The sequence below is a fragment of the Ochotona curzoniae genome, unplaced genomic scaffold (genome assembly GCF_017591425.1).
Source record: "Ochotona curzoniae isolate NIBS_2020 unplaced genomic scaffold, NIBS_Ocur_1.0 contig_3819, whole genome shotgun sequence".
NCBI lineage: Eukaryota > Metazoa > Chordata > Mammalia > Lagomorpha > Ochotonidae > Ochotona > Ochotona curzoniae.
In genome coordinates, this window is record NW_024466004.1 from 4,582,711 (window position 1) to 4,604,474 (window position 21,764).

General features: G+C 41.8%; 1 protein-coding gene across 2 annotated transcripts in view; it reads left to right on the forward strand.

The window, feature by feature from the left end:
* DNAH8 (dynein axonemal heavy chain 8) overlaps positions 1–21,764 on the forward strand; it is a 288,139-nt gene that overhangs the window by 73,656 nt on the left and 192,719 nt on the right. The window contains exons 19-26 of one of the 2 annotated variants that reach the window (XM_040982961.1): positions 1,323–1,438; positions 2,654–2,775; positions 11,254–11,329; positions 12,371–12,566; positions 14,580–14,776; positions 16,275–16,401; positions 18,537–18,772; positions 20,314–20,418. In XM_040982961.1, the coding sequence (XP_040838895.1) occupies positions 1,323–1,438; positions 2,654–2,775; positions 11,254–11,329; positions 12,371–12,566; positions 14,580–14,776; positions 16,275–16,401; positions 18,537–18,772; positions 20,314–20,418 (1,175 nt within the window). The remainder of the gene's footprint in view (positions 1–1,322; positions 1,439–2,653; positions 2,776–11,253; positions 11,330–12,370; positions 12,567–14,579; positions 14,777–16,274; positions 16,402–18,536; positions 18,773–20,313; positions 20,419–21,764) is intronic. The other variant, XM_040982963.1, reaches the window with a different exon arrangement.

Here is a 21,764-nt window from a genome sequence, read left to right on the forward strand (position 1 = left end):
CATTTTAAGCTTGTTTTCCCCTCTAAGTGTCAGATAAGGACTGAATAGAAAGAAATTTGTTGTCACAGGTTTTCCTTATTGGTGTCATAAGGGGTTATGTATGTCCATCTGGACGAATCCCTATTCTTACTGCCATTCGCTGCTCAAGTATGCAGTGGGAGGCAGGCCACAGCTGGACCAGGTGTACCCTGCTCTCAGAGTGCCACTCAGAAGGTGGGAGCGACCCACGGATGACTCCGCCTTACAGGAATGAGGATAAATAACTGACTTCCCACACGTTTGAATTGGGGAATGTGTAGGGTGTTGGCCTTTTGGAGTGAAAGGACATCATAGTAAACAGAGATCCCATGCATGGAACTTTTTTTTTTTTTTTAAAAAGGAGGAGTGGCAAAGGAAGGAGAAGAGAGGGAGGCAGGGAAGAGAGAAAGGGAAAAAGGAGAGGGAAGGAGGACTTGTAACAGAAGTTTTCCGTGGCAAAGGATTTTGCCTCTTGAGTAATGTCCGACATTGTTTGGAAACATTTTTTAGGTATCAGAAAGTGTGAGGGAATATCATTGGCTTCTAGTGGATAGGGGTCACGGATGTTACCAAATATCCTACATCGCAGCCCCCAACAGTAATTAATTACTGGGCTGTAGATGTCGGTAGAGCCGAGGCCAAGGAGCTCCAGGACTAAAATGGGAATGCACAGCAGGTCTTTCCTCTTTGAGTTTTTGTTTTTCTTTTTTTTTTCCCATTACAGTGTGTTACAATGAATACGCCAAAAATGAACAGATAATTTTGAAAGATAGTTTGCAAATCCTTCTTTAAAATTTTTTCTTACTTTTGGACACCAAGAGTTCTTTAAAAAGTGGCCAGAAGAATACAATTCAAAGAAAAAACTTGTTTTGGTACAAAACCAATTTGAAATCCATGCATATGAGTGGGGCTTAGAGAGTTAATGAAAATGCATATTATGAGAAAACCAAGCAGAATTTCAAAAGTCGTTTTTTTTTTTTTTTTTTTTTGGCACCAAAATAGACTTATCTTTTAACTGTGATTTCCGCAAACTTTTTGGAGTGCCCTCGTGTTTGAAGGATATTTTTTGGAAGATGGATGGGCAATTTATTATTTGTTGAGGTGGCTAATTTAAGGGATGACTACTGCAGGAGCAGATGCAAAACAATCAGTCAAAAAAAAGGAAAATGAAAATGTAAGAAATGTTGTTAAAAGGAAGGCCTTTTTAAAAATGAAGTTCAATCAAGGACCTGGCCATATGGAACAAACTTCATGCTAAAAAAAATTATCAAATGCTACATTTTTGTCTTGTCTTCTCTCTCCAGAACAGCGGAAACGTGTTGTTTTTGGAAGTGAAACAGAAGATGGTGAAAACACTGATTATGAGGCTAATATGGTGAATGAGGTTGATACTAATGATAAAGAAGATGAGTTTAAAAAGGTATTTATTGTGGAACAACTTCACACAGTTTCCTAGAATTATGATTGATATTGTAGATGTTCTGTCACTGGGGCTTCTTCCAGGTTTTTCTCCAGCCAGTGTGTCAACCTCACAACAAAACGTAGAAAATGCTACTTTCCATCTCAAAATGTCGCCTCTGGCAAGATAGAGCAATTCCTTAAGGTGATGTGATTCTGTCAGTCACAGTTCCTATAGTTAACTCCCACCCCACCATGTGATTGGCTGCCTTTTCTTTTATAGTAAATGCCACGTCAGGGATTGGGGTGCCAGTTGTGTTGAGTAGAGTTATCCATTTTGCAAACTTAGATTTGACTCAAGTGGAGACAAGAGATCTGCTTTTTTTTAATATTAAAAAAATTATTTGAAAGGCAGAATGACAGAAAGAAAGAAAGGGGAGATATAGGGAAATCTTCCAACCACTTGTCACTCTTCAATGGCCAGGCTGAATACAGAAGCTTGGAACTCCATTTGAATTTCCCATGTGGGTGGCAGGGGCCCAAGTAATTGGACCATGATTTGCTAAGTGGATGCTGGCATTGCAGTTGTCATCTTAACTCACTGCACCCACCATTAGTCCAGGGATCTGCCTTTTAAAGTAGCACTTTGGGCATGAGGGCTCTCCCTTAGGAAAAACAGTAAGGTCAGCATTTGGGCCTGAATGTGTACAGGGAGACAGGATGTCAAGATGCCTGCCCATGTGGCTCAATTGCTAGCCTGTGGTCTGCCCAGGAAGCTTGGCTACTCTTACCAAGGGAGAGCAAAGAGAGGGTGATCAAGGCGTGGTCCCAAAGGCTGGGAGTTTCCCATTTTTCTGGATATTGTGCATTTTAAAGTAGATGCCCACCAGATGTTGCTTCATGAAGACAGAAGGAGACTAATCATCCTTTTATGCCCTTGCGTTGAAAAACCAATGAACAAACCAGAATTATTTTGAATGAATTGTTTTTGAACTTTGCCTTTTCATTCAGTCCATGCAATTCATGAGGATGCTTGTACAAGCATACTTTTTCATATACTGTTGTGTAAGGAAAAACTGATAGGTAATTTTAAGTTAAATGTGTTTCTTCACTGTCATTTAATTTGTGTGATTGATTGTTCTTTACTTGTCACGGGTTACCTCTTATGTTGCATTAGAAGAAATGTTAGAGGACTTTTTAGGGGAAATCCAAACTTTAATATAATTTCTTATTACAGGAATGTAAAGAAGTCTTTGCTTTTTTCTCTCATCAATTACTGGACAGTCTTCAGAAAGCCACACGGTTATCCTTGGACACAATGAAAAGAAGAATATTTGTTGCAAGGCAAGTTAAAAATATGTTAAACATATCTGGTAGTACTGCCTATGATAATAAAATGTTAAGAGCGTCTCTTATTTTTATGAATTTATTAAGTTCACTGTCCTGATGTGGTATTTGTCATTGCATCGATTTTTTGTCACAGTTTACCATGTTTGTGGCCCTAAGCAACATGCTATTATACCTTTGCCTAGATCTGAATCACGTTTAGAATTATGTGTTTGAGATTCATCTGTGTTGTATGGTTTATTTTCAATTCTGTGTAGTTGAAGCCAATGTAATCTGTTGATTTTACTGATTGGATTCCTTCTGTTGGGGCTGTTGTGAATCATGTCTCCATGAGCATTCCTGTACATCTCTCCTGCTGCACATGCCAAGATTGGGTATGTGACTCCCAGGGTATCTGCATACCTTAGTTACCAGGTGGCCTAGCAGGAGAGTGCCTAGAAGTCCTCAGTCTTGCAAACAGCATTATTTAATTAAAAATGTTTCTACCAACATGGGATTTGGAATCACATCTCACTTAGATTTACATTCTCGTTTTTCTAGCTGCTGATGTTTAATATTTTCTGGTGTGATTGTAGATTTGTCAGTTTTTTTTTTTCTGTTTTGGTCAGGTTCTGGTGTTATGTATTTTGAGGTAATGTTATCTAATGCATGCAACAAGGTCATGTGCTTAAAACTGTTCCTTTCATTCTTGCTTGCTGTACCTCTGTCTGTACTAATCCTGATTCCTGAAATTTCTTAGTCTGTCATTTGTTTTGTTTTCCTGGTTCTTAACATAGCCTTTTCAATGCTGTTGTTTAAGTCTGATATGAATACTTTCTTAGGTTAACTCCAAATGTGAGGGCTGATTATTTTCATAATTCCAAGTGGAAGGCTGAATATTTGTATTCATAAGTATGAGCTTGAATGTTTTTAAAGTCAGCAAAAAATGATAAGGAAAATAAAAATCCAAACCAAAACTTGCAGAAGATATTTACTATATTATGAATCAGTACAATCAATAGGACAAAAAGGCATGCTCCGGGGGTCCTGTTCAAGTGGTTTTGATAGTTTAACAGTTCTGAGTTGCTGCCAATCTTGCCATTCCAATCATGATGAAATCTCTCCAGAATCCACTGGCTGACACAGTCTGCCATAGAGTCTCTGCCCAGATTTTTGCTGCCAACACCTGGCTGGGGTAATTGATTGATTCGGTCTGTCTTCTGTCCTCTATTGTGGTACTAGGTATCCTCTGCAGGTTCCGATGGACTGCCATATCCTCCATGTGCACCTGGATATGGTGTCCACTGTTCCGTATGAGCCTCTAAGGAGGCTCAGCTTTGACACTTGCACTCCGTGATCAGACCATGGAATCTGCACTTCTTTTCATGGTTGGGGTTCTGAGTTCAGCAGTTCAGTTGGAGGGATACCCAAAGAAACTTTGTCTGAAGTGATCCTAGACCAGATTCTTGTGTGTGCTTACCAGTACAAGGTCTGGCACAGTCTGTCGCCCTAATCAGCTTATGCCTATGCTGGTGGTTGCAATTGCTGGCTCAGTGCTATTTCCAGCTCTGTCTTCCACATGAAACAGTGGATGTTTTAGTCCAGCCTGATTCTGTCCACCACACACTTGGCCCTTACACAACCCAGTGGGAGCTGCAGCCTAGTCAGAATGACCTACAATAACCCCCACCAGGCCCACCCCCTGCACTTGTTCCCATGATTACCAGTATGTATGGCAGACTGGTCCAGCCTGTCCCACATTCCATTCAGCTCTCATACATGTCAATGGGCATTGAAGCCTAGTTCAACCCAACCAGCTCCACTATCCAGCCCATACACATGCTGGTGGGTGCCATTTTGTCTAACCATGTCTATCCCAGTCCTGGTTTTCGTGCTTTCCAGTGGGAGTGCTTACCAAAGAGGGGGGTTGCCCACTATTTCCCTACTGGGCTACTCCACTCCCAGAACATGCATTCTCTAGGTAGTTATGCAGTTTAACTTGACAGAATTAGCTCCCAGTGCCAGCCTCTGCCAGCTGATGTTGCGGCAAAGCCCAACTAATCCTTACCCACTCTGATTTATGCTTGCACCAGTAGGAACAGTCAGCCCAACCTGGCTTTTCCCTGATCTAGCTCACATGAAGCCCACAGATGTTGTAGCCCTGCCTGGTTTGGTCTGCCTCCATCCAGACTCTTGCTCTCCCGTGGAAGTGGTTGCCCAGCAGAGGAGCCCTCCACATTCACCCTACTGGCTTTGCCTCCTCCCTCCCTTGTTCTCACGTGTGCTGGTTGGGCGCTGTGGCCCAGTCTGGCTTGGCCCCCCTCACCTCGGCATTTGCTAGTGGGTGCTGTAGTCTGGCCTGACCTGGCCTGGCCTGGCCCACCCCCAATTCCAGCTGACACTGGTGAGGGTTGTAGACTAGCCCAACCCAGCAGGCACCCAATCCCAGCTGTACTGTGCACTGGTATGTGTTGCGAATGAACCTGGCCTGACCCATAGTCTGTTCTGGTGCTGAGATTTGCCAATGGGTGATGTGAACTGGTTCAGTCTGGTCTGCCCCTGACCTATGCCAAATGTATGCCAGTGGCCTGGTCTGAGCTGCTCACCTGCAGGGACTGTGTCCTGACAGAGGAGTTGCCCAGGCTCCTCCTTCAGAACCTCTCCCAGTGCCAGATCTCATGCACACTGGTGGTCCATGGGGCAGCCCTACTTGGTCTACCTCCTGTCCTGGCAGGAACAGTGGCCTTTCTTGACTGGCTTTCAGCCCATTCTGGTTCTTACTGTTGGATGTTTCAGCTCAGTCAAGGCTTGTCCATACCCAGACACAGCTCACTCATGTCTCAGTAGGGGCAGAGACCTAGCCTAATCTGTTCTACATCTACTCTGGTCTTCCAGAGCACCAGATGGTGCTGGTGTCTATCCTGGCTTGGTGCACCTAGTCCCAGTCCACACTTGTGCCAAGGGAGCCATTTCCAGACCAGAACACAGCCTCCATTCTGGCCCCTGCACTCACCAGTGGGAACCGCTTCCGAGCCGGGGTGTCCTCTTTGCTCGCCAATCAGGCCTGTTCCCAGCCATAGATTTTGCACATGCCAGTGGCTGCTCTGACCCAGCTTGGCATAGCCCCTCACCTGTCTTGGCCCTTGCCTTCAATGCTGTGGCTTAGTATCCCTGGCTCATGCAGACCAGTAAATGTAAGAGCATAGCTCAGCATGACCCGTACTCCAGCCTGATTTCTGTTCTTGCTTATGAGCTAAGGTTTGCTCTGCCCTGCCCAGTCCGCCACTTCCATAACCAACGCACACATTAGCCAGCAATTGGAGTTACTTTGCCCAACTTGCCTGACCCCCAGGCTTGGACCATGTGATTGTCAATGAGAGTTGTCACCCGCTAGGGGAGTTTCCCAAGTTTCCCCACTTGACCCACTCCCAGATCCAGATCTCATACATGCCAGTGTGTGTTAGGCCAGTGCCGTGCAATGTTTGCCCTTCCATTTGGCCTCGTATAAACTGGTAAACATTGCAGCGTGGCACATCCCACACCTTGTTTTAGAATGCACATTGAGGTGTTGCTGCCTTGACCTGCCCAGACTGTTGTTGGTTCCTTTACCCGTGAGTGATGGCGGGTTCCATGAATCAGTCTTATTATTACTATTTTTTAATGTTTTAGTTTTACTTGTTTTAAACCTCAAAAATAGCTCATGTTTTGGAATATTTTATCAAAGTCTCCAAATTCCTTAAGCGAAAAAAGGGTGTTGTTTGAAAGGCAGAGTTACAGAAAGAGAGGGAAAGGCAGAGAGAGAGCTTCCATGTGCAGGTTCACTTCCCAAAGGCCCGTAATGGCCAGGTTTGGACCAGGCTGAAGCCTGGAGCTTCATGTGAGCGTCCCTCGTGGACAGCAGACGTCCGAGCACTTAGGCCATCTTCTGCTGCTTCCCCGGGTGCATTAGCAGAAAGCTGTATTGGAATTTTGCTCATATGGATGTATGGAAGTTGGTGCTGGTATCATAGGCAACAGCTTAACCCTCTATGCCACAATGCTGGCCACCAAATATGAATTCTTTTTGCCCCACTGATCCCTTAATAGTATTTGTGAAGGGGTGAACTCTTATTCTTGGTAAGATTGGAAATATTTTTTTGTTTTGTTCTCTTCTTTTATGACAGTCTGTACATAAAATTTTAGTTTCTGTATTAGTGTGTTTAACGTTGTTTCATTTTTTCCCCCGATCTATGTTTCTGCTGAAAACCAAAGGTGTCTCTGCAGTTTCCTTACCCTGTGGAACACAAGGAATTTATATTTTGGGGCCAGAATTGTGGCACAGAGGATTAAGCTCTTGTCTATCCATCCACTATTTAATCATGCTTTGTTCTAAGAGCACATTTCCAGGGTTGATGTTGTAGCATAGTGGTTAAAGCTTATGCCTGTAACACCCACATCCTTTGTCAGTGCCAGTTAAAGTTCTGGCTGCTCTCCTCTGATCCATCTCTCTGCTCATGGCCTGGGAAAAGCAGCAGCAGATGGCCCAAGTGTTTGGACTTCTACACCCATGTGGGAAATCAGAACGAAGCTCCTGGCTCCTAGTTTCAGTATGGCCCAGTCCCTGGCTGTTGCAGCTATCTGGGGAGTTAGCCAGTGTATGGAGGATCATTCTCTCTCTAACTCTGTCTCTCTCCTCTCTCTTTCTTTCCTCTCCCCCCTCTCTAACTAACAGGTTTTTCAAATAAATAAAAAAATAGGTCTTTAAAAAATAGAAAAATGGGAATATACTTCCTACTTGAAGGTTTATCACTTTCATTCTTTCTGGAAATCCCTCAGCAATCCCCTCTCCAGTTACTGCTTCTAGAGCATTCCTTCATTGTCTTTCTCTAGAATTCCTCTTAGTTGGATGTTGAATAGAGAGATTGTCTAATTACTCTTCCTCTAGGACACTAGTCCTGGGCACACTGAACCCATGGTCTTTTCGTATGTCTGGAACTTGCAATCTATCTTCTCTCCCTACTAACTGTTGTTCCTTGTATATATGTGCATATGTGTGTGTGTGTATACACACATGTTTATATGTGTATATATATTTATACACACACATACATATATGTATATACATTTATTTTTTATTTTTTATTTATTTTTTTAAGATTTATTTTTATTATTTTTTTATTGGAAAGGCGGATATACAGAGAGGAGAGACAGAGAGGAAGATCTTCCATCTGATGATTCACTCCCCAAGTGAGCGCAATGGCCAATGCTATGCCAATCCGAAGCCTGGAGACTCTTCCGGGTCTCCCACGCGGGTGCAGGGTCCCAAAGCTTTGGGCCGTCCTGGACTGCTTTCCCAGGCCACAGGCAGGGAGCTGGAAGGGAAGTGGGGCTGCCGGGATAGAACCGGCGCCCATATGGGATCCCGGGCGTGTAAGACGAGGACCTTAATCACTGCGCCACCGTGCTGGGCCCTGTATACATTTATACATTTAATATATATGTATATACCTTCCTGGGCTGCATTGTGGGCCAATATCTCTGTCTTTCTAATACATTTCTAGATTGTATCATATACTGCATATAAATATTTCAGTGAGTACTTTCCCCCCTTATCCACCATATATTATATTATTTATGGATTTTATTTTAGTAAATTCTCTTTTAAAAATTCTTTTGGAAGATAACCTTTTATCTCTTTGAACATTCCCAATATACTTAATTGGGTTTGTCATACTTTTGTACCTTGAATTTTATCTGGAGTGAGTGCCCGCTTTAATTTTTGATTTCTCTTTGGCTCTTTTCTTTACCCAAAGACTTTTTTCATGCCTGTTGGGATTCTGGTATGTAGGCCTTTCTTTGAGCTAGGCATTTTTTGGTTTTTGTTTTTGTGTTTTTTTCTTCTTAGCATGGGAACCTTGGGTCCGGAGCCTGCTGCCATTTGCTCAGTTCCTGCCACATGAAAATGTATGGGGACGTGACAGGTGTAGTCAGGGAGCACACAGGTGGCCTGATGGAGGTGCTGCTCTGGGAAGCTGTGGATTGCTTCTGTCACAGCCCTGGCTACAACTTTAGGAAAAGCTACAGTTTTGGCAGGGAATTGACAGGCTTTGTCTTACTGTTTTCTTCTCTTTTTATAAGTGGGGCAGCATTATAGTTTTTGGGTTTTTTTTTTAAGGATTTATTTATTTTTGTCGAAAAGGTAGATATACAGAGAGAAGGAGAGACAGAGAGGAGAATTGTCCATCTGCTCCTTCACTCTCAAAATTGGTACAATGACCTTAGCTGAGCCCATCTGAAGCCAGGAGTTTCTTCCAGGTCTCCCACATGTGTGTGTGGGTCCAAGATCTTGAGCTATCCTCCACTGCTTTCCTAGGCCATGAGTAGCGAGCTGGATCAGAAGTGGAGCAGTTGGGACCTGAACCATTTTTTCTTTTTAATTTTTATTTTTTATGATATGGTTCCAGAGGCTCAGGAGTCTCCTTTCTATCCCACCTACTGAAAAGCATTTCTATATGTGTGTCCTGCACATCTGAGATCTAGTTTGCTGGCTGAGTTACTGAAAGATCTAGCATACTGTTCACCTGTTTCTATTGGCTCAGCTGTTAGTATGTAGATTTTAAAATTTTACATATTCATTTTTCTTTTAGTTTAAAGGCAGAGAGAGAAAGAGAGAGAGAGAGAGAGAGAGAGAGAGAGAGTGTTTTCATCTGCTGGTTTATTCCTGCAGGGCTAGATGAGGCTGAAGTGGGAAGCCAGAACCCCACTTGGGTCTCCCATGTGGGTGGCAGAAACACAAGTGCCTGAGCCATCAATCTCTGCCTTCCAGGATGTGCATCAGCAGGAAGTTGGATTGGAAGCCGAGGAACTGAGGTGGTTCCCACATGGGATGTGTGTACCAGCATGGAGATGGATGTCCCAAGCAAGCATCTTAAACTGCTGTGCCCCAACAGCTGCCCTGTTTGTCCATGCCCTGAAGCTTCCTTGTTCTCAGACTGTACCCTCTGCGGTGCAGTCTGCTCTTGTTTCATTGTTGTGTCTTGAGTTGCACTGGGAGGCTGTCAATGGGAGGGCTTGTGTTTGTTTGCCTGCTTTTAATTGACAACGTTCCCTGTGATGTGTGTTTGCATGGGAGTTATTGGCCTTGAGTGCTAATAATTGTTTTTTCACTTTTCAGACTGCAATATGTTTATGTTTCTTGTTGATTTCACCTGCTCTGAGTTTGGGCTTATGCAGTTTTTTCAGTAATGACGATGTTTCTTGAGTTCCCAGAGGAAGCGAGCGTGGAAAGTTGGATTCGTTATAGTTCTGTGTGGGGTATAGAGAGTTAGAGGTCAAGACAGAGGGAGAAAGCCAGGCTAAGCTGCAACTCCAGGTACATGCCTCATGCCTGGGCAGCTGTGTCTGCACAAATGACACAGTCCTGAGCCCTCTGGGGAGGACTTTGACTATAGCCCCCTGTTCCATCTTGCTAGAAGTATCCAAGGAAAAGTATATGGAGGTATTCAAGGATGTTTCAAAAAAGCTAGGGGAATAATGGAAATAAAATGTAAGTGTAAGGACTGGAGTGGTGGCATCATGGGCAAAGCTTCTGCATGCAACACCACTGCCTCTAACCAGCGGCAGCAATTCTGGTCCAGCTCCCTGCTTAATGGTTTGGGTAATGCAATGCAAGATGACCCAAGTACTTGGGTCCCTGACTACCCATTTGTGGGACCTGGATGAAGCTCCTAGTTTCAGCCTGATCCAGTCCTGGCCATTGCAGGGAAATAAACCAGTGGATGGAAGATTTCTCCCTGTCTGTAACTCTGCTTTTCAAATTTAAAGAAAGAAATAAATACTCCAGAAGTTTGGTTTGTACAAAAAATGTTGAAATCTTTGCAGATTTTCTCACAATATGTGTTCTCCATGCACCTTTTTTAAAAAGAGATTTATTTCTTATTGAAAAATCAGATATATATAGAGGAGGAGAGACAGAGAGGAAGATCTAAAGCCAAGAGTCAAGAGTTTCTTCTGGGTTTCCCATGCAGGTACAGGGTCCCAGGACTTTGGGCCATCCTTGACTGCCTTCCCAGGCCATAAGCAGGGAGCTGGATGAGAAGTGGGGCTGCTGGGACACAAACCGTGGCCCATATTGGATCCCAGCACATGCAAGGCGAGAACTTTAGCTGCTGGCATACTGCCCTGGGTCCTCTCTATGTACTTTTTAAGACCCATGTCTGCTTTTAGTTGATGAGCTCCTCCTACATAGTTACAGCACTGAGAACAAAGAATGTCTTTATGGAAATGTGAAATGATTATAACCGGGAGATCGATAGTAAAATGCTGCGTAGTGTATGTGAGACCAATATTTTGCTTCTAATGATATTAAATCATTTTGTTTTCTGAGTTCTCTGCGGTTTATGGCTCTATTATAAATAGGATTCTCTCCATTTGGTAGTGTAAAAATGGTCATTAAATTTACATTTAAAACTTGTACAGAAAACTATGAAATTTTAGGTTAGGGTTCATGAACTTATGTCTGTTTTATTACAGCTATTATGGTTGGAAGCGGTCAGATGATATTATTTCCTTTATAAAAACTGAAGTGCATTTGGCAATTCCTAATGTGGTAAGTGATACTAAATAAAATATTTTGGCTCTCTATGTAAAAAGTATAGTATTAGAATTGAGCTTTCCTTAGAATAATGTCTTTGTGTCATTTATTTTTCTTTTTCACTGCCCCTCAGTATTAATGATCAGCATGATGGCATTTGTATCTGTTAGTAAATAATTTATTTTCGGCAGGCTTTAGGCTTAGCAGCTGAAATGCCAGGTAAGGCCTGTACCCCGCAACCCCTCAGTATTTGCTTTTTGTTTCTGTTAGTGCAGACCCTGGGAGGTAGTGGTCAGAATTCAAGTACTTAGGTTCCTCCAGCAGTGTGAGAGAACAGGACTGAGTTCCCAGCTCCTGGCCTCAGCCCCCAGCTGTGGCTGTTACAGGTGTTTGAGGAACTAGTCTCTCTCTCTCTCTCTCTCTCTCTCCCCCTTCTTCCTGCCTTTCCTCTCTTTCCCCCTTCCTCTCTATCCTTCAAATAAATACATAAATACCTTTCTCCTCCTCCTCTTATAAAAAGGATAGCAGAATGGAAAGGAAGCTGGAACCTGTCCCTCAGCACAGTGAATCCCTCGTGCCCTCCTGTGGCCTGTATTTCTACCCGTTGCCCAGCTGTGATGGGTGGTGAATAAAGCCAGACAGCAATAACTTATGACTCAACTAGCATGAGGTGTACACAGTCTGACATCCTGAAAGAGAGTTCTTTAGTCTGTTGGACATAAGTCAAAGGATTGAGGGCAGAATCTTGGTGCCATAACCTGCTCAGTTATTTTGCTGCAAGGACATCTGGCACATAGTTTCTCACTGCACCCAGCCCTTCTCACAGGGACAGGGGAACAAGTACCAGGCTTGACTTTTTGGCCCACAGGAATGTATAGAAAGGAAAAATTTCAGGCTAGACAAAGTCTTCAGCCTACCCTCCACAAACATCTTTCTTAAAGCTGCTTTCCTCCAGTCCGGCCAAGTTTTCTCTGCAGTGGGGAATCGGGTTGGCATGAGTCAGTGGGATAGATTGTAGGTGTTGGCAGTTATATACACTTGCTCATATTTCCACAGGTTATGGTTCCTAGCTTGGATGACATTCAGCAAGCCATTAACCGTATGATCCAGTTAACCCTGGAGGTCAGCAGAGGAGTGGCTCACTGGGGACAACAGCATATTCGTCACATCAAGTCAGCCATTACCAGCCCCACCCGCACCACCACTGACTTGACACATGCAAGCACAGGCAAACCACTAAAGAAGGAAGAAAGTAAGAATGTTGAAACTCATAGATTCTCAGCATCAAAATGATCAACAAATTGTGACTCTCCGTGGGCTTGAAAGCACATCAACTTGTTTAAAGTGATCTTTTATGTTCATTTGTTTAAATCTGCATTAAGAGAGTAGTGTTTTTCACCCATATTTTAAAACATAGCATGGAAAGGTAGACATAGAGCCTTGCAGTCAAGACACCTATATCCTATATCAGAATGTCGGGGTTTAATAACAGGCTCTAGTTCTGATAGTGTAAAACCCTAGAAAGCCACGATGTAAGACCCTAGGAAGCTCAAGTGACTGGGTCCCTGCAACCCACATGGGAGACTTGGACTTATTTCCTGGTTCCTGGCCTCAACCTTGGCCCAGTACTAGTCATTGTGGTATTTGGGGAGTGGATCAGTGGATGGGAGTATTTCTCTCACTCTCTCTTTCTCTTCCCTTCCTCTTACATACATTCCTCCCTCTTAAAAAAAAAACAAAGTAAAAAGTGATCTATTTTAAAAATTAGGACAGACACATAACAGACATTTTAGTTTTTGATCATAAAAGAGCAATGATTTGTATTACCATTATGTCAAAATCTTGAGGTTACAAAAATAAACCTTAGCATTAATTTTGTTTTCAGAATGTGTTTGGTCTGATGACTGAAGCTTGAATTTTTGTAGCTGCATTATGAGTACTTGTGATAGCCCTAAAAAGCTAACAACTCAAATATCTAGAAAGTAGTAACTGGACAATGTGGAATCTCTCTAAAATGGAATCTCTCTTAGCAATAGAAAGAAGTGAACTGCCAAAGCATGAGGCCCGTATTAGTTAATTAATCAAATTAAACAGATACCGTGTGTTTTCTTTTGCTTTGATGTTGATTACTTATAAGACAAAAATCAACAGGCAAATGGGTGATATGGTCTTGCAGGCGACTGTGATAAATTCAGCAGATTGGAAACAGCTTCATTCAGCTCACCGTTGCCATGTGAGAATGTGGGCCTCACACCACCACCTTGCACCAAAAGGGAATCTAGAGACTTGGAATTTCATGTGACATCTTATGTTTTTTAAAAGCAACTGTTTTGAAAAAAAAAATTTGAAAAAAAAAAAGTGCTGCATGGGCCAAAGTGTCTGCACCAGAGTTTTGGGGCAAAAGTGTCCTTGAGAATGTCTGAGATATTTGTTTCAGGAGAGATGGGATCAGATGTTTATTTTGGCAAGAGATGGTTGTGATAGCAATGAATAGTTATTGGATGATTCTTTAGATACCAGATACAGAGCTGAAAACAGTTATAGGTTGTCTTGTCTGTTTTTGATGGTCATATAACTGGTCTGAGGTCATTGAGTCATGAATGTTGCTTCCTTTTTATTTTTTTAAAGGTTCTTTGTTTGAAAAGTAGGGTGACAGAAAGGGGAAGGAAGAAGAAGAGGATGGGGAGAAGACAGCGATGGATTGATTGATTGGTTCCATTTGCTGGTTGATTCATCAAATACGTGAGACAGCCAGGGCAGGAACCCAGGAACTTATCCAGGTCTGCCATGTGAGTGGCAGAATGCAAGCACTTGGGCCTCCCAGGCACATCAGCAAGATGCTGAATCAGAAGTAGAGGCAAGAGTGGATCCCAAAAATTTCAGTATGGGATGTGGGCAACCCAAATAGCACCTGAAGCTGCAAGGCCACACACCTACCCTGATCTCTTAAATCATTTTGTTGTTCTATAGAGTAAGAATTTCAGTTCGTTTAGCTTATCCTTGAAGGCATTACAAAGCCTTTTTGTATTTAATCAGAGCAGTTCAATTTTCCTCTTTGAATAACGCAAATTTTCTAGAGTAAAGAAACCTAGGACTCAAAGTCTGACACAACTGGTTTGTAAAGAATAAGTAAAGAAAGTAAGAGAACAGATCTTAATTACTTGGAGAGTCTTAGAGAAAATATAGGTAAAATTAATACAAACGAAAGTTGCTTGTTTATAACTGAATATGGAAATTATTGTAACATAGAATCACCTGCTTCCAGGATCCTTTGAAGAAGTTATTCCTGCAAGGAAGTTGAAGAATTTTTACCCGGGTGTGGCAGAACACAAGGACATTTCTAAGTTGGTCCTTCTCCTTTCTTCCTCTGTGAATTCTCTAAGAAAGGCTGCACATGAAGCGCTGCAGGACTTTCAAAAATACAAAAGTCTCTGGACAGAGGACCGTGATGTGAAAGTGAAGGTGTGTTGCCACTATTTGTGACACAGTCTGTGTTTTGTTTGTCTATTTATCTGAAAGGCAGAGAAGGGGAGGGAAAAGGAGGGAGGAAGGGAAGAAGTGAGGGATGGAAGAAGGGAGAAAGAGAGAGACAGGGAGAAAGAGAGGGAGAGAAAGAGAGAGAGAAGAAAGACAGAAAGAATACTTTCTGTCTACTGGTTTGCTCCCCAAATGTCCACAATAGCCAGGGGCTGTGCCAGGTCATAGCTGGGAGCCTGGAACTCAGCTTGGGCCCACTGCATGGGCAGCAAGGGCAGCAAGGGCAGCAAGGGCCTAGTGCTTGAGCTGTCATCTGTTACCTTCTAGGATGAGCATTAGCAAGAGGCTGGATTCAGAAGCAGAGGAGCCAGGACTCAAACCAGACACCTTGATATGAGATGAGGGTGTCCCAAGTGATATCCTTACTACTGAGCCAAATGATTAACCCCATGTTGTTTATTTAACTCTGAAGGGGGTGAAAATATTAGTGACAGAAACTCATGAGCAAGAGGTCATTGGTGATAGTGAGCCGCAGGCTGATTTCATTTAATTCTCTTAAATGAGACTGAGAACTAAGTAATGGGCACTGCCTAGAGCCTAGCAGTGCCCAGTGTTACTCATATAGACCCAGGTGTCTTTTGTTTGGATGCTGGTATCCTGGATGTTTGGTATTCTAGATACCTGGATATCCCATTCTTTACTGAGTCACTGGCCACATAATATTGATAAGTCTAAGAGTGTATTAGACTACTTCAAAAATTTGTGGTAAAATGGAAGTAGAAGTTTAGCTACTGGTTAAGACACCCTTATCCCGTGTTAGGATACCTGCGTTTAATATTCAGCTCCAGCCCCTGACTCCAGCTTCCCACTAATGTAGATTCTGGGAGATAGGGGTGATGGGTCCCTGCCACTCTGTGAGAGATCTGAATTTAGTTCTTAGCTTCTGCTTTGCTCATACCATTGCTGGCATTTGGGGAGTGAATCATCAGAACAGAATCCTGTTTCCCTCTCTGCCTCTCAAATTATATATAGACACACACACACGCACACACATCCATCTTCCAACTGGTGCTGTATTTCCCAAATGGTCACAACAGCCAGGGTTGGGTCAAGCCAAAGCTGGGAGCCTTGAACTCCATTCGGGCTCCCATGTGGGCAGCATGGACCTAAGTGGCTTGGCCATCATTTTCTGTCTCTGAGGCACATTAGCAGGAAGCTGGAAGTAGAGGCAAAGGTGGGACATAATTCCAGGCATTCAGGTAGAAGATGTGGGTGTCCCAAGTGTTAGCTTAACTCACTGTGCAACAATGCCCACCCCTCAAAATTTCTTTACACCAAAATAAACTCATACTTTAAATTCCATCTTAAATAAAGTGCCTCAAGTACAATTTTGTAAGCAAATGCAATTTTCTAATTAAGTGTAGATTTTATACTGTTTAAAAACTGAAGAAAAATGTGAATTAATTGTTCCTTTCCTGTGTAGGAGTTTTTGGCTCAAAACCCTTCTCTGACTGAAATCAGATCAGAAATTCTACATTATGCTACCTTTGAACAGGAGATTGATGAGTTGAAGCCTGTGATCGTTGTAGGAGCACTTGAGTTACATACAGGTATTGTAGAAGTGTTTGTTATGTGAAGTATCTGTATTTTTACATGAAGTGTTATTTTATTTATCAAATAATGATTAGGCTACTTTGATATACTATTATAGATGCCAGGCTCTTTTGGGCTACCAGTATTCATTTATATGCATGCATAAGTACATACATGCATATTGCACAGGCTGATTCTGAAACTGGTAGTCAAATAACTAAAATTGCAGGTGAAATTCTCTTGTAGGTTACTGTAAGGAAAGCATTTTGTACATGAGTAAGTGTGAAATGGGTTGAGATCTCCAGAGAAGTTGACACATTTGGGGCTCATGTATCAAAGGATGAGACAACCATGTAATGCTTGAAGCACAAAGACTTCATTATATCTGTTGGTTCATACAGAAGGGTCAGGCATAGTGTCTCTAATGGGGGCAGCTTTCTGGTCTTCAGGAGGAAGTTCAAAGATCGTGGATGTGACGGATTCACATCATCTGTGTAAGAATGATTGCCCCATCGAGACTTGTTGATTGGCTGATGCGCAGTGTTGGGTTTCTTGGAATGTATTCCTTCTACTTAGTTGACATTGAAAAGGGTGAGACTGACACTGATTGATTGGCTTGTGAAAGTCTGAAAACTTAGTCGAGTTGGTCTGTGGTTTGGGTTTAAAGTATGGTTGGGGTGGCTAGTTGTTACCATGGTTACAGAAAAAGGCTCTCGCCTCACGTTTGTGCAAAGATTTTTATTTTTCAGGTGGTATTAAACTGATATTTAACATCAGTGATCTACCTTAAGCAGATTTTCAGATTGATCTTCAAGGAGTCAGTGTAAAGGTGGTTCTCAAATTTTGCTCCTTGGGTTACTTAACCTCCTGCCTCCATTTCTGCCGTCAATGATAATGACATATCCACCTAATGAATGAATTTATATGAGACACTTAACAAACTGGGTAAAAGCTGATGTAAAATAGATATTCAATATTCTTGCCACATCTGTCCAGAAAGAATTTAAGTTGCAGGAGAATCCTAGTATTCACAGGGATTATTTAGCTGGATAACTGAAACTATTTGCCAAGTGTGAGTGATGACTCTCATTCTGTAGTTTTGGAAACTTCCCTCTATTATTTAGAGTAAATTTCTATCTGTCTTCTTATAATGTTTCACACTATGTTCCTTAATGCAGAAAAGCAACTGTAGCAGTGTTCTAGTATCTAGTTCTAGATAACTAAACCATGGAATGGATAACTCCCATTGTAAAGAAAGAAGAAAATGGGCTGAATCCCAATGTCTGAGGAAAAGGAGGCCAGAGGCTCATGAAAGGACCTCATCAAGCATGATGGTCTTAATCAACACACGAGCTTCATGGTTCTTTTCTTAGCTCCATAGGCCTTTCAGTTAACTGTTGGAAGTTGAGAGAGGAACAGTCATATTTCAAACTTGGCAGACGGGGATCACGGGGCTACTCAGAGGAGTAGAAACCCATGAGATACAATCAGAGAAAAACATGTATCTCAATGCCCAAGATGCAGAGGGGCCTTTGGAATGGACCAGAACCCTAGGTTGTATAGGAAGCTAAGGAAGTCCCTTCCCTCTGCCTCTCTTTTCTTCTCTTTATGCATGACTTTTTATGCTTCCAAGATACATGGATCCTCGTCAAGTCTCATTCTAAAACTCCCTGGAAGGACTGATTGAGGATTATCATCTAGGCCTGAGTACAGGGCCAGGTTATGCAAATCTTCTAACTATGTGGATACAGTAGGGAGTAGGATAACAAGAAAACTAGACTTACTGTTTGGTGGACAAAATGGTAGATTTTACTTTATTATGTGGCGTTCCTAGAGGAGAATGTGGGTGGGGCATGTGTGAGGGCTCTAATGAGCTGGTCAGAAACATCATGGTTCATATAGAACAGCTCTAGAACTGCAGAAATTGTCTGTCATGGGCTCCAGGGTCCCCCTCAAGCACAGATGCACACACTCCTGAGGGAATAGGAATTAAGTCCTTGAGTAACTGCAGCACATCGAATGTGGGCTAACTGCAGTTCAAGTGTTTAAGAGCCACGTATGGTGATTGGTCACCAAACTGAACAGTTTACGCACAGTAAACAGTTTGAGAATGTCAATTGCTTTTTATTTTGATCTCTTTTCACTTTATCAGAGCCAATGAAATTAGCCTTATCCATTGAGGCTAAGGCATGGAAGATGTTACTGTGTCGATACTTGAATGAAGAATACAAAAAGAAAATGTTAGACATGATCTCATTTATCAATGAATACTTGAAAAAGTTATCTAGACCTATCCGTGATTTAGATGATGTCAGATTTGCAATGGAAGCCTTGGCTTGTATTCGTGATAATGAAATTCAAATGGACATGACTTTGGGACCAATTGAAGTAAGGAACAATTGTATTTTCCTTCCTTTGAAATGCTATTGTTGTAAATAAAGACTTCCTAGAAGAGAAATTCTATTAACATTTCTTCAGCTATTATATAGCACAGTCTGCCCATTTCTCTTTACTGATTTTTATTGTCTTCTGGAAGAATTTTGACAGTTATCAATAATGAACAGCATACTACAGAATATTAATGTTAGTGATGCTGTGCTTGACTAGACAGTGTTCAGTTTTGGCAACATTTTTTGGGAAGGAATGATTGCTTCACTTCTACAACTACAACACACTGGGCAAGTTCTCCAAAAATCTCACTCTGAAGTTAGTGTAGGTCTCACTTAAGGACCATAGACAGAATGGGCAGTATGCTGGTGGGTCAAGTGCTAGAACTTAGATCAACAAAAGGTGTTTCCAGAAGAGAGCATTGTGTTATTTCCTTATTGTAGCCATCACAAATTACCACACACTCAATGGTTTAAAACACAGCACAAATTGGTTGTCTTTACAGTTCTAGAGATCAGAAGTGCAAAAAAGGATCTTAGGGAGCAAAAATCAAGGTGTTAGCAGGGTGCTGTTGCTTCTGGAGGCTCTAGAGGAGAAGCAATGCCTTGTAGGAATCTCAAGTGGCAATTTATCCCTGAGCCAAGTGCCAACCTAGAATTTGAGTTTCTTCAAATTAAAAAACAGCAATAACAACATTTGAGAGACAGAGATAGAGAGCACCGTTCTTCTGTTCATTCCACTAATGCCTGCGGTGACCACGACTGGACCAGACCAAAATTGGGAACCAGAAGTTTCATGCAGCTTTCCCACATGGTGACAGAGACTCCACTACTTGAGTAGGAAGCTGGAATAGGGGATGGATCTGGGCTTTGAACCTGAGCAATCTGATAGGAGATGCAGTGTCCCAGCTGTCAGCCTAACCACTTGGCTAAATTTGGGATGTTGACCACTTATCCATTAAGTTTTAGTAAGTTCTCATGTAATTATTATATAATCATCATGCAATTTCCCCCTGACTTGTAGAGGTTTAATTCTTTATTATGTATCCCTTGGGCAAAGGCAATTCAAATAGTTTTGATCATTAGAATCCTTTGGAATATTTTCAATGTCACCATTTCATTTGATTTCTTCAACTTACATGACTGACCTGTGTTTGAGTGTGAGAATGGACTTTCATGGTGCTGACAAGGACAAAAGACACAACAAGTTATTCTAGGGATATTTATCTAGCGTAATATATTTTGATGAGTGCTGCCTTCACTTCCATTAGAAACACCCAGCTGCTAATTAAATCCGTGTTTCAGAGTCTGTGATTGAGTCAAAATCTGGTAGTCAATGAGAATTTAAAGTACTTCTTAAATGAGTACATGCTTAATTTAAGTGTATTTGCTGCCGAAGCGAGCACACATGCGTGCTTGTGGAAACTACCCTTCTAGAATATGCCGTCTTCTAAGATATGCACCATGTTGTTTAGAAACATTTAAGTTATGTGGCAATTGCTTGCACTTGTGACAGTTTTGAACTCTAATTCCTACCTGCAGGAAGCCTATGCCATTTTAAACAGATTTGAAGTTGAGGTAACCAAAGAAGAGTCAGAGGCTGTTGATACGCTGAGATACTCTTTCAACAAATTGCAGAGCAAAGCTGTAAGTAAACATTTAATTATCCTATTTTTATTGCTTTGTTAACTCCAGAAATTGCATTTCCATTCTTTTTTGAAGCTTTGTATGTTTTTATTTATAGTAATTGTATGGAGATGTAACCCACATAGTATAAAACTTATTATTTTAAGGTATTCAATTCACTGTTTTTTAGTATATTCACAGAGTTGCAGGCCCATCATCATCTAATTTTAAAATATTTTCATTATTGCAGAGAAAGCTCAATCCCATTAGCAGTCATTCCCTGTTCTCCCTGTTCTGCCAGCCCTAGTGTCCACTAATCGACTTTCTGTCTCTGGGAATTTGCTTTTCCTGGACATTTAATGTAGGCAGAATCACATAATATACTCTTATGTGATTGATTTCTTTAACTTAGCCCAAATTTTCAAGGTTCATCCATGCTGTCCTGTGTACCAGTAGTTATTTTCCTTGAAGGATAATGATTTCAGGTCATTTTAATGTGGTCATTCTGTTCTCCACTTATGTATACTCTTGGGAGAACTGTGATAAGCTATTGTTTGTTTTTTAAAATGAGGTCTTCTGTCCTTTTTGAGTTGGCAAGAACTCTGTATATATTCTGCATATAGATTCCTTATCAGATATATGATTTACAAATATTTTTCCTCATTCTGTGGGTTATCTTTTCGCTTTCTGGGTGGTGTCTTTGAAGCACAAATGTTTTTAATTTTTATTAGGTTTTGTTTGTTGTTTTTGCTTGAGTTTTTGATATTGTATGTTGGAAAACCATTGCCCGATCAGGGTTAGGATTCTTTACTCCTGTTTACTTAGGGTGTAATATAATTTTAATCCTTACATTATTACATTTAGGTCTCTTGAGTTAATTTTTTGTAAGGACCGATTTACACAGAGAAAGAGAGACACACACCATCTGCTGGCTCATTCCTCAAATGGCCACAATGGCCAAAGCTGTGCTGATCTGAAGCCAGGAGCCAGGAGCTACCTCCAGGTCTCTCACGTGGTGCAGGATCCCAAGGCTTTAGTCCATCCTCCATTGCTTTTTCCAGGCCACAAGCAGGGAGCTTGGAGTAGCAGATGGAACATGAACCAGCACGCATATGGAATGCTGGTGCTTGGATGTGGGAGGCTAGCCAATTCAATCATCATGCTGGCCCCTTGAGTTAATTTTTGTACATGTTGTAAAATAGGGGTTCAACTATATGCAAATATGTGTGGATATGTGTTTATCTCAAATGTCACTTATTATGACTATCTCTTCTCCAGTAAATTATTTTGGCACCCTTGTTGAAAATTAATTGACCATAAGGCCCGGTGCGATAGCCTAGCTGTTAAAGTCCTCACCTTGAACGTGC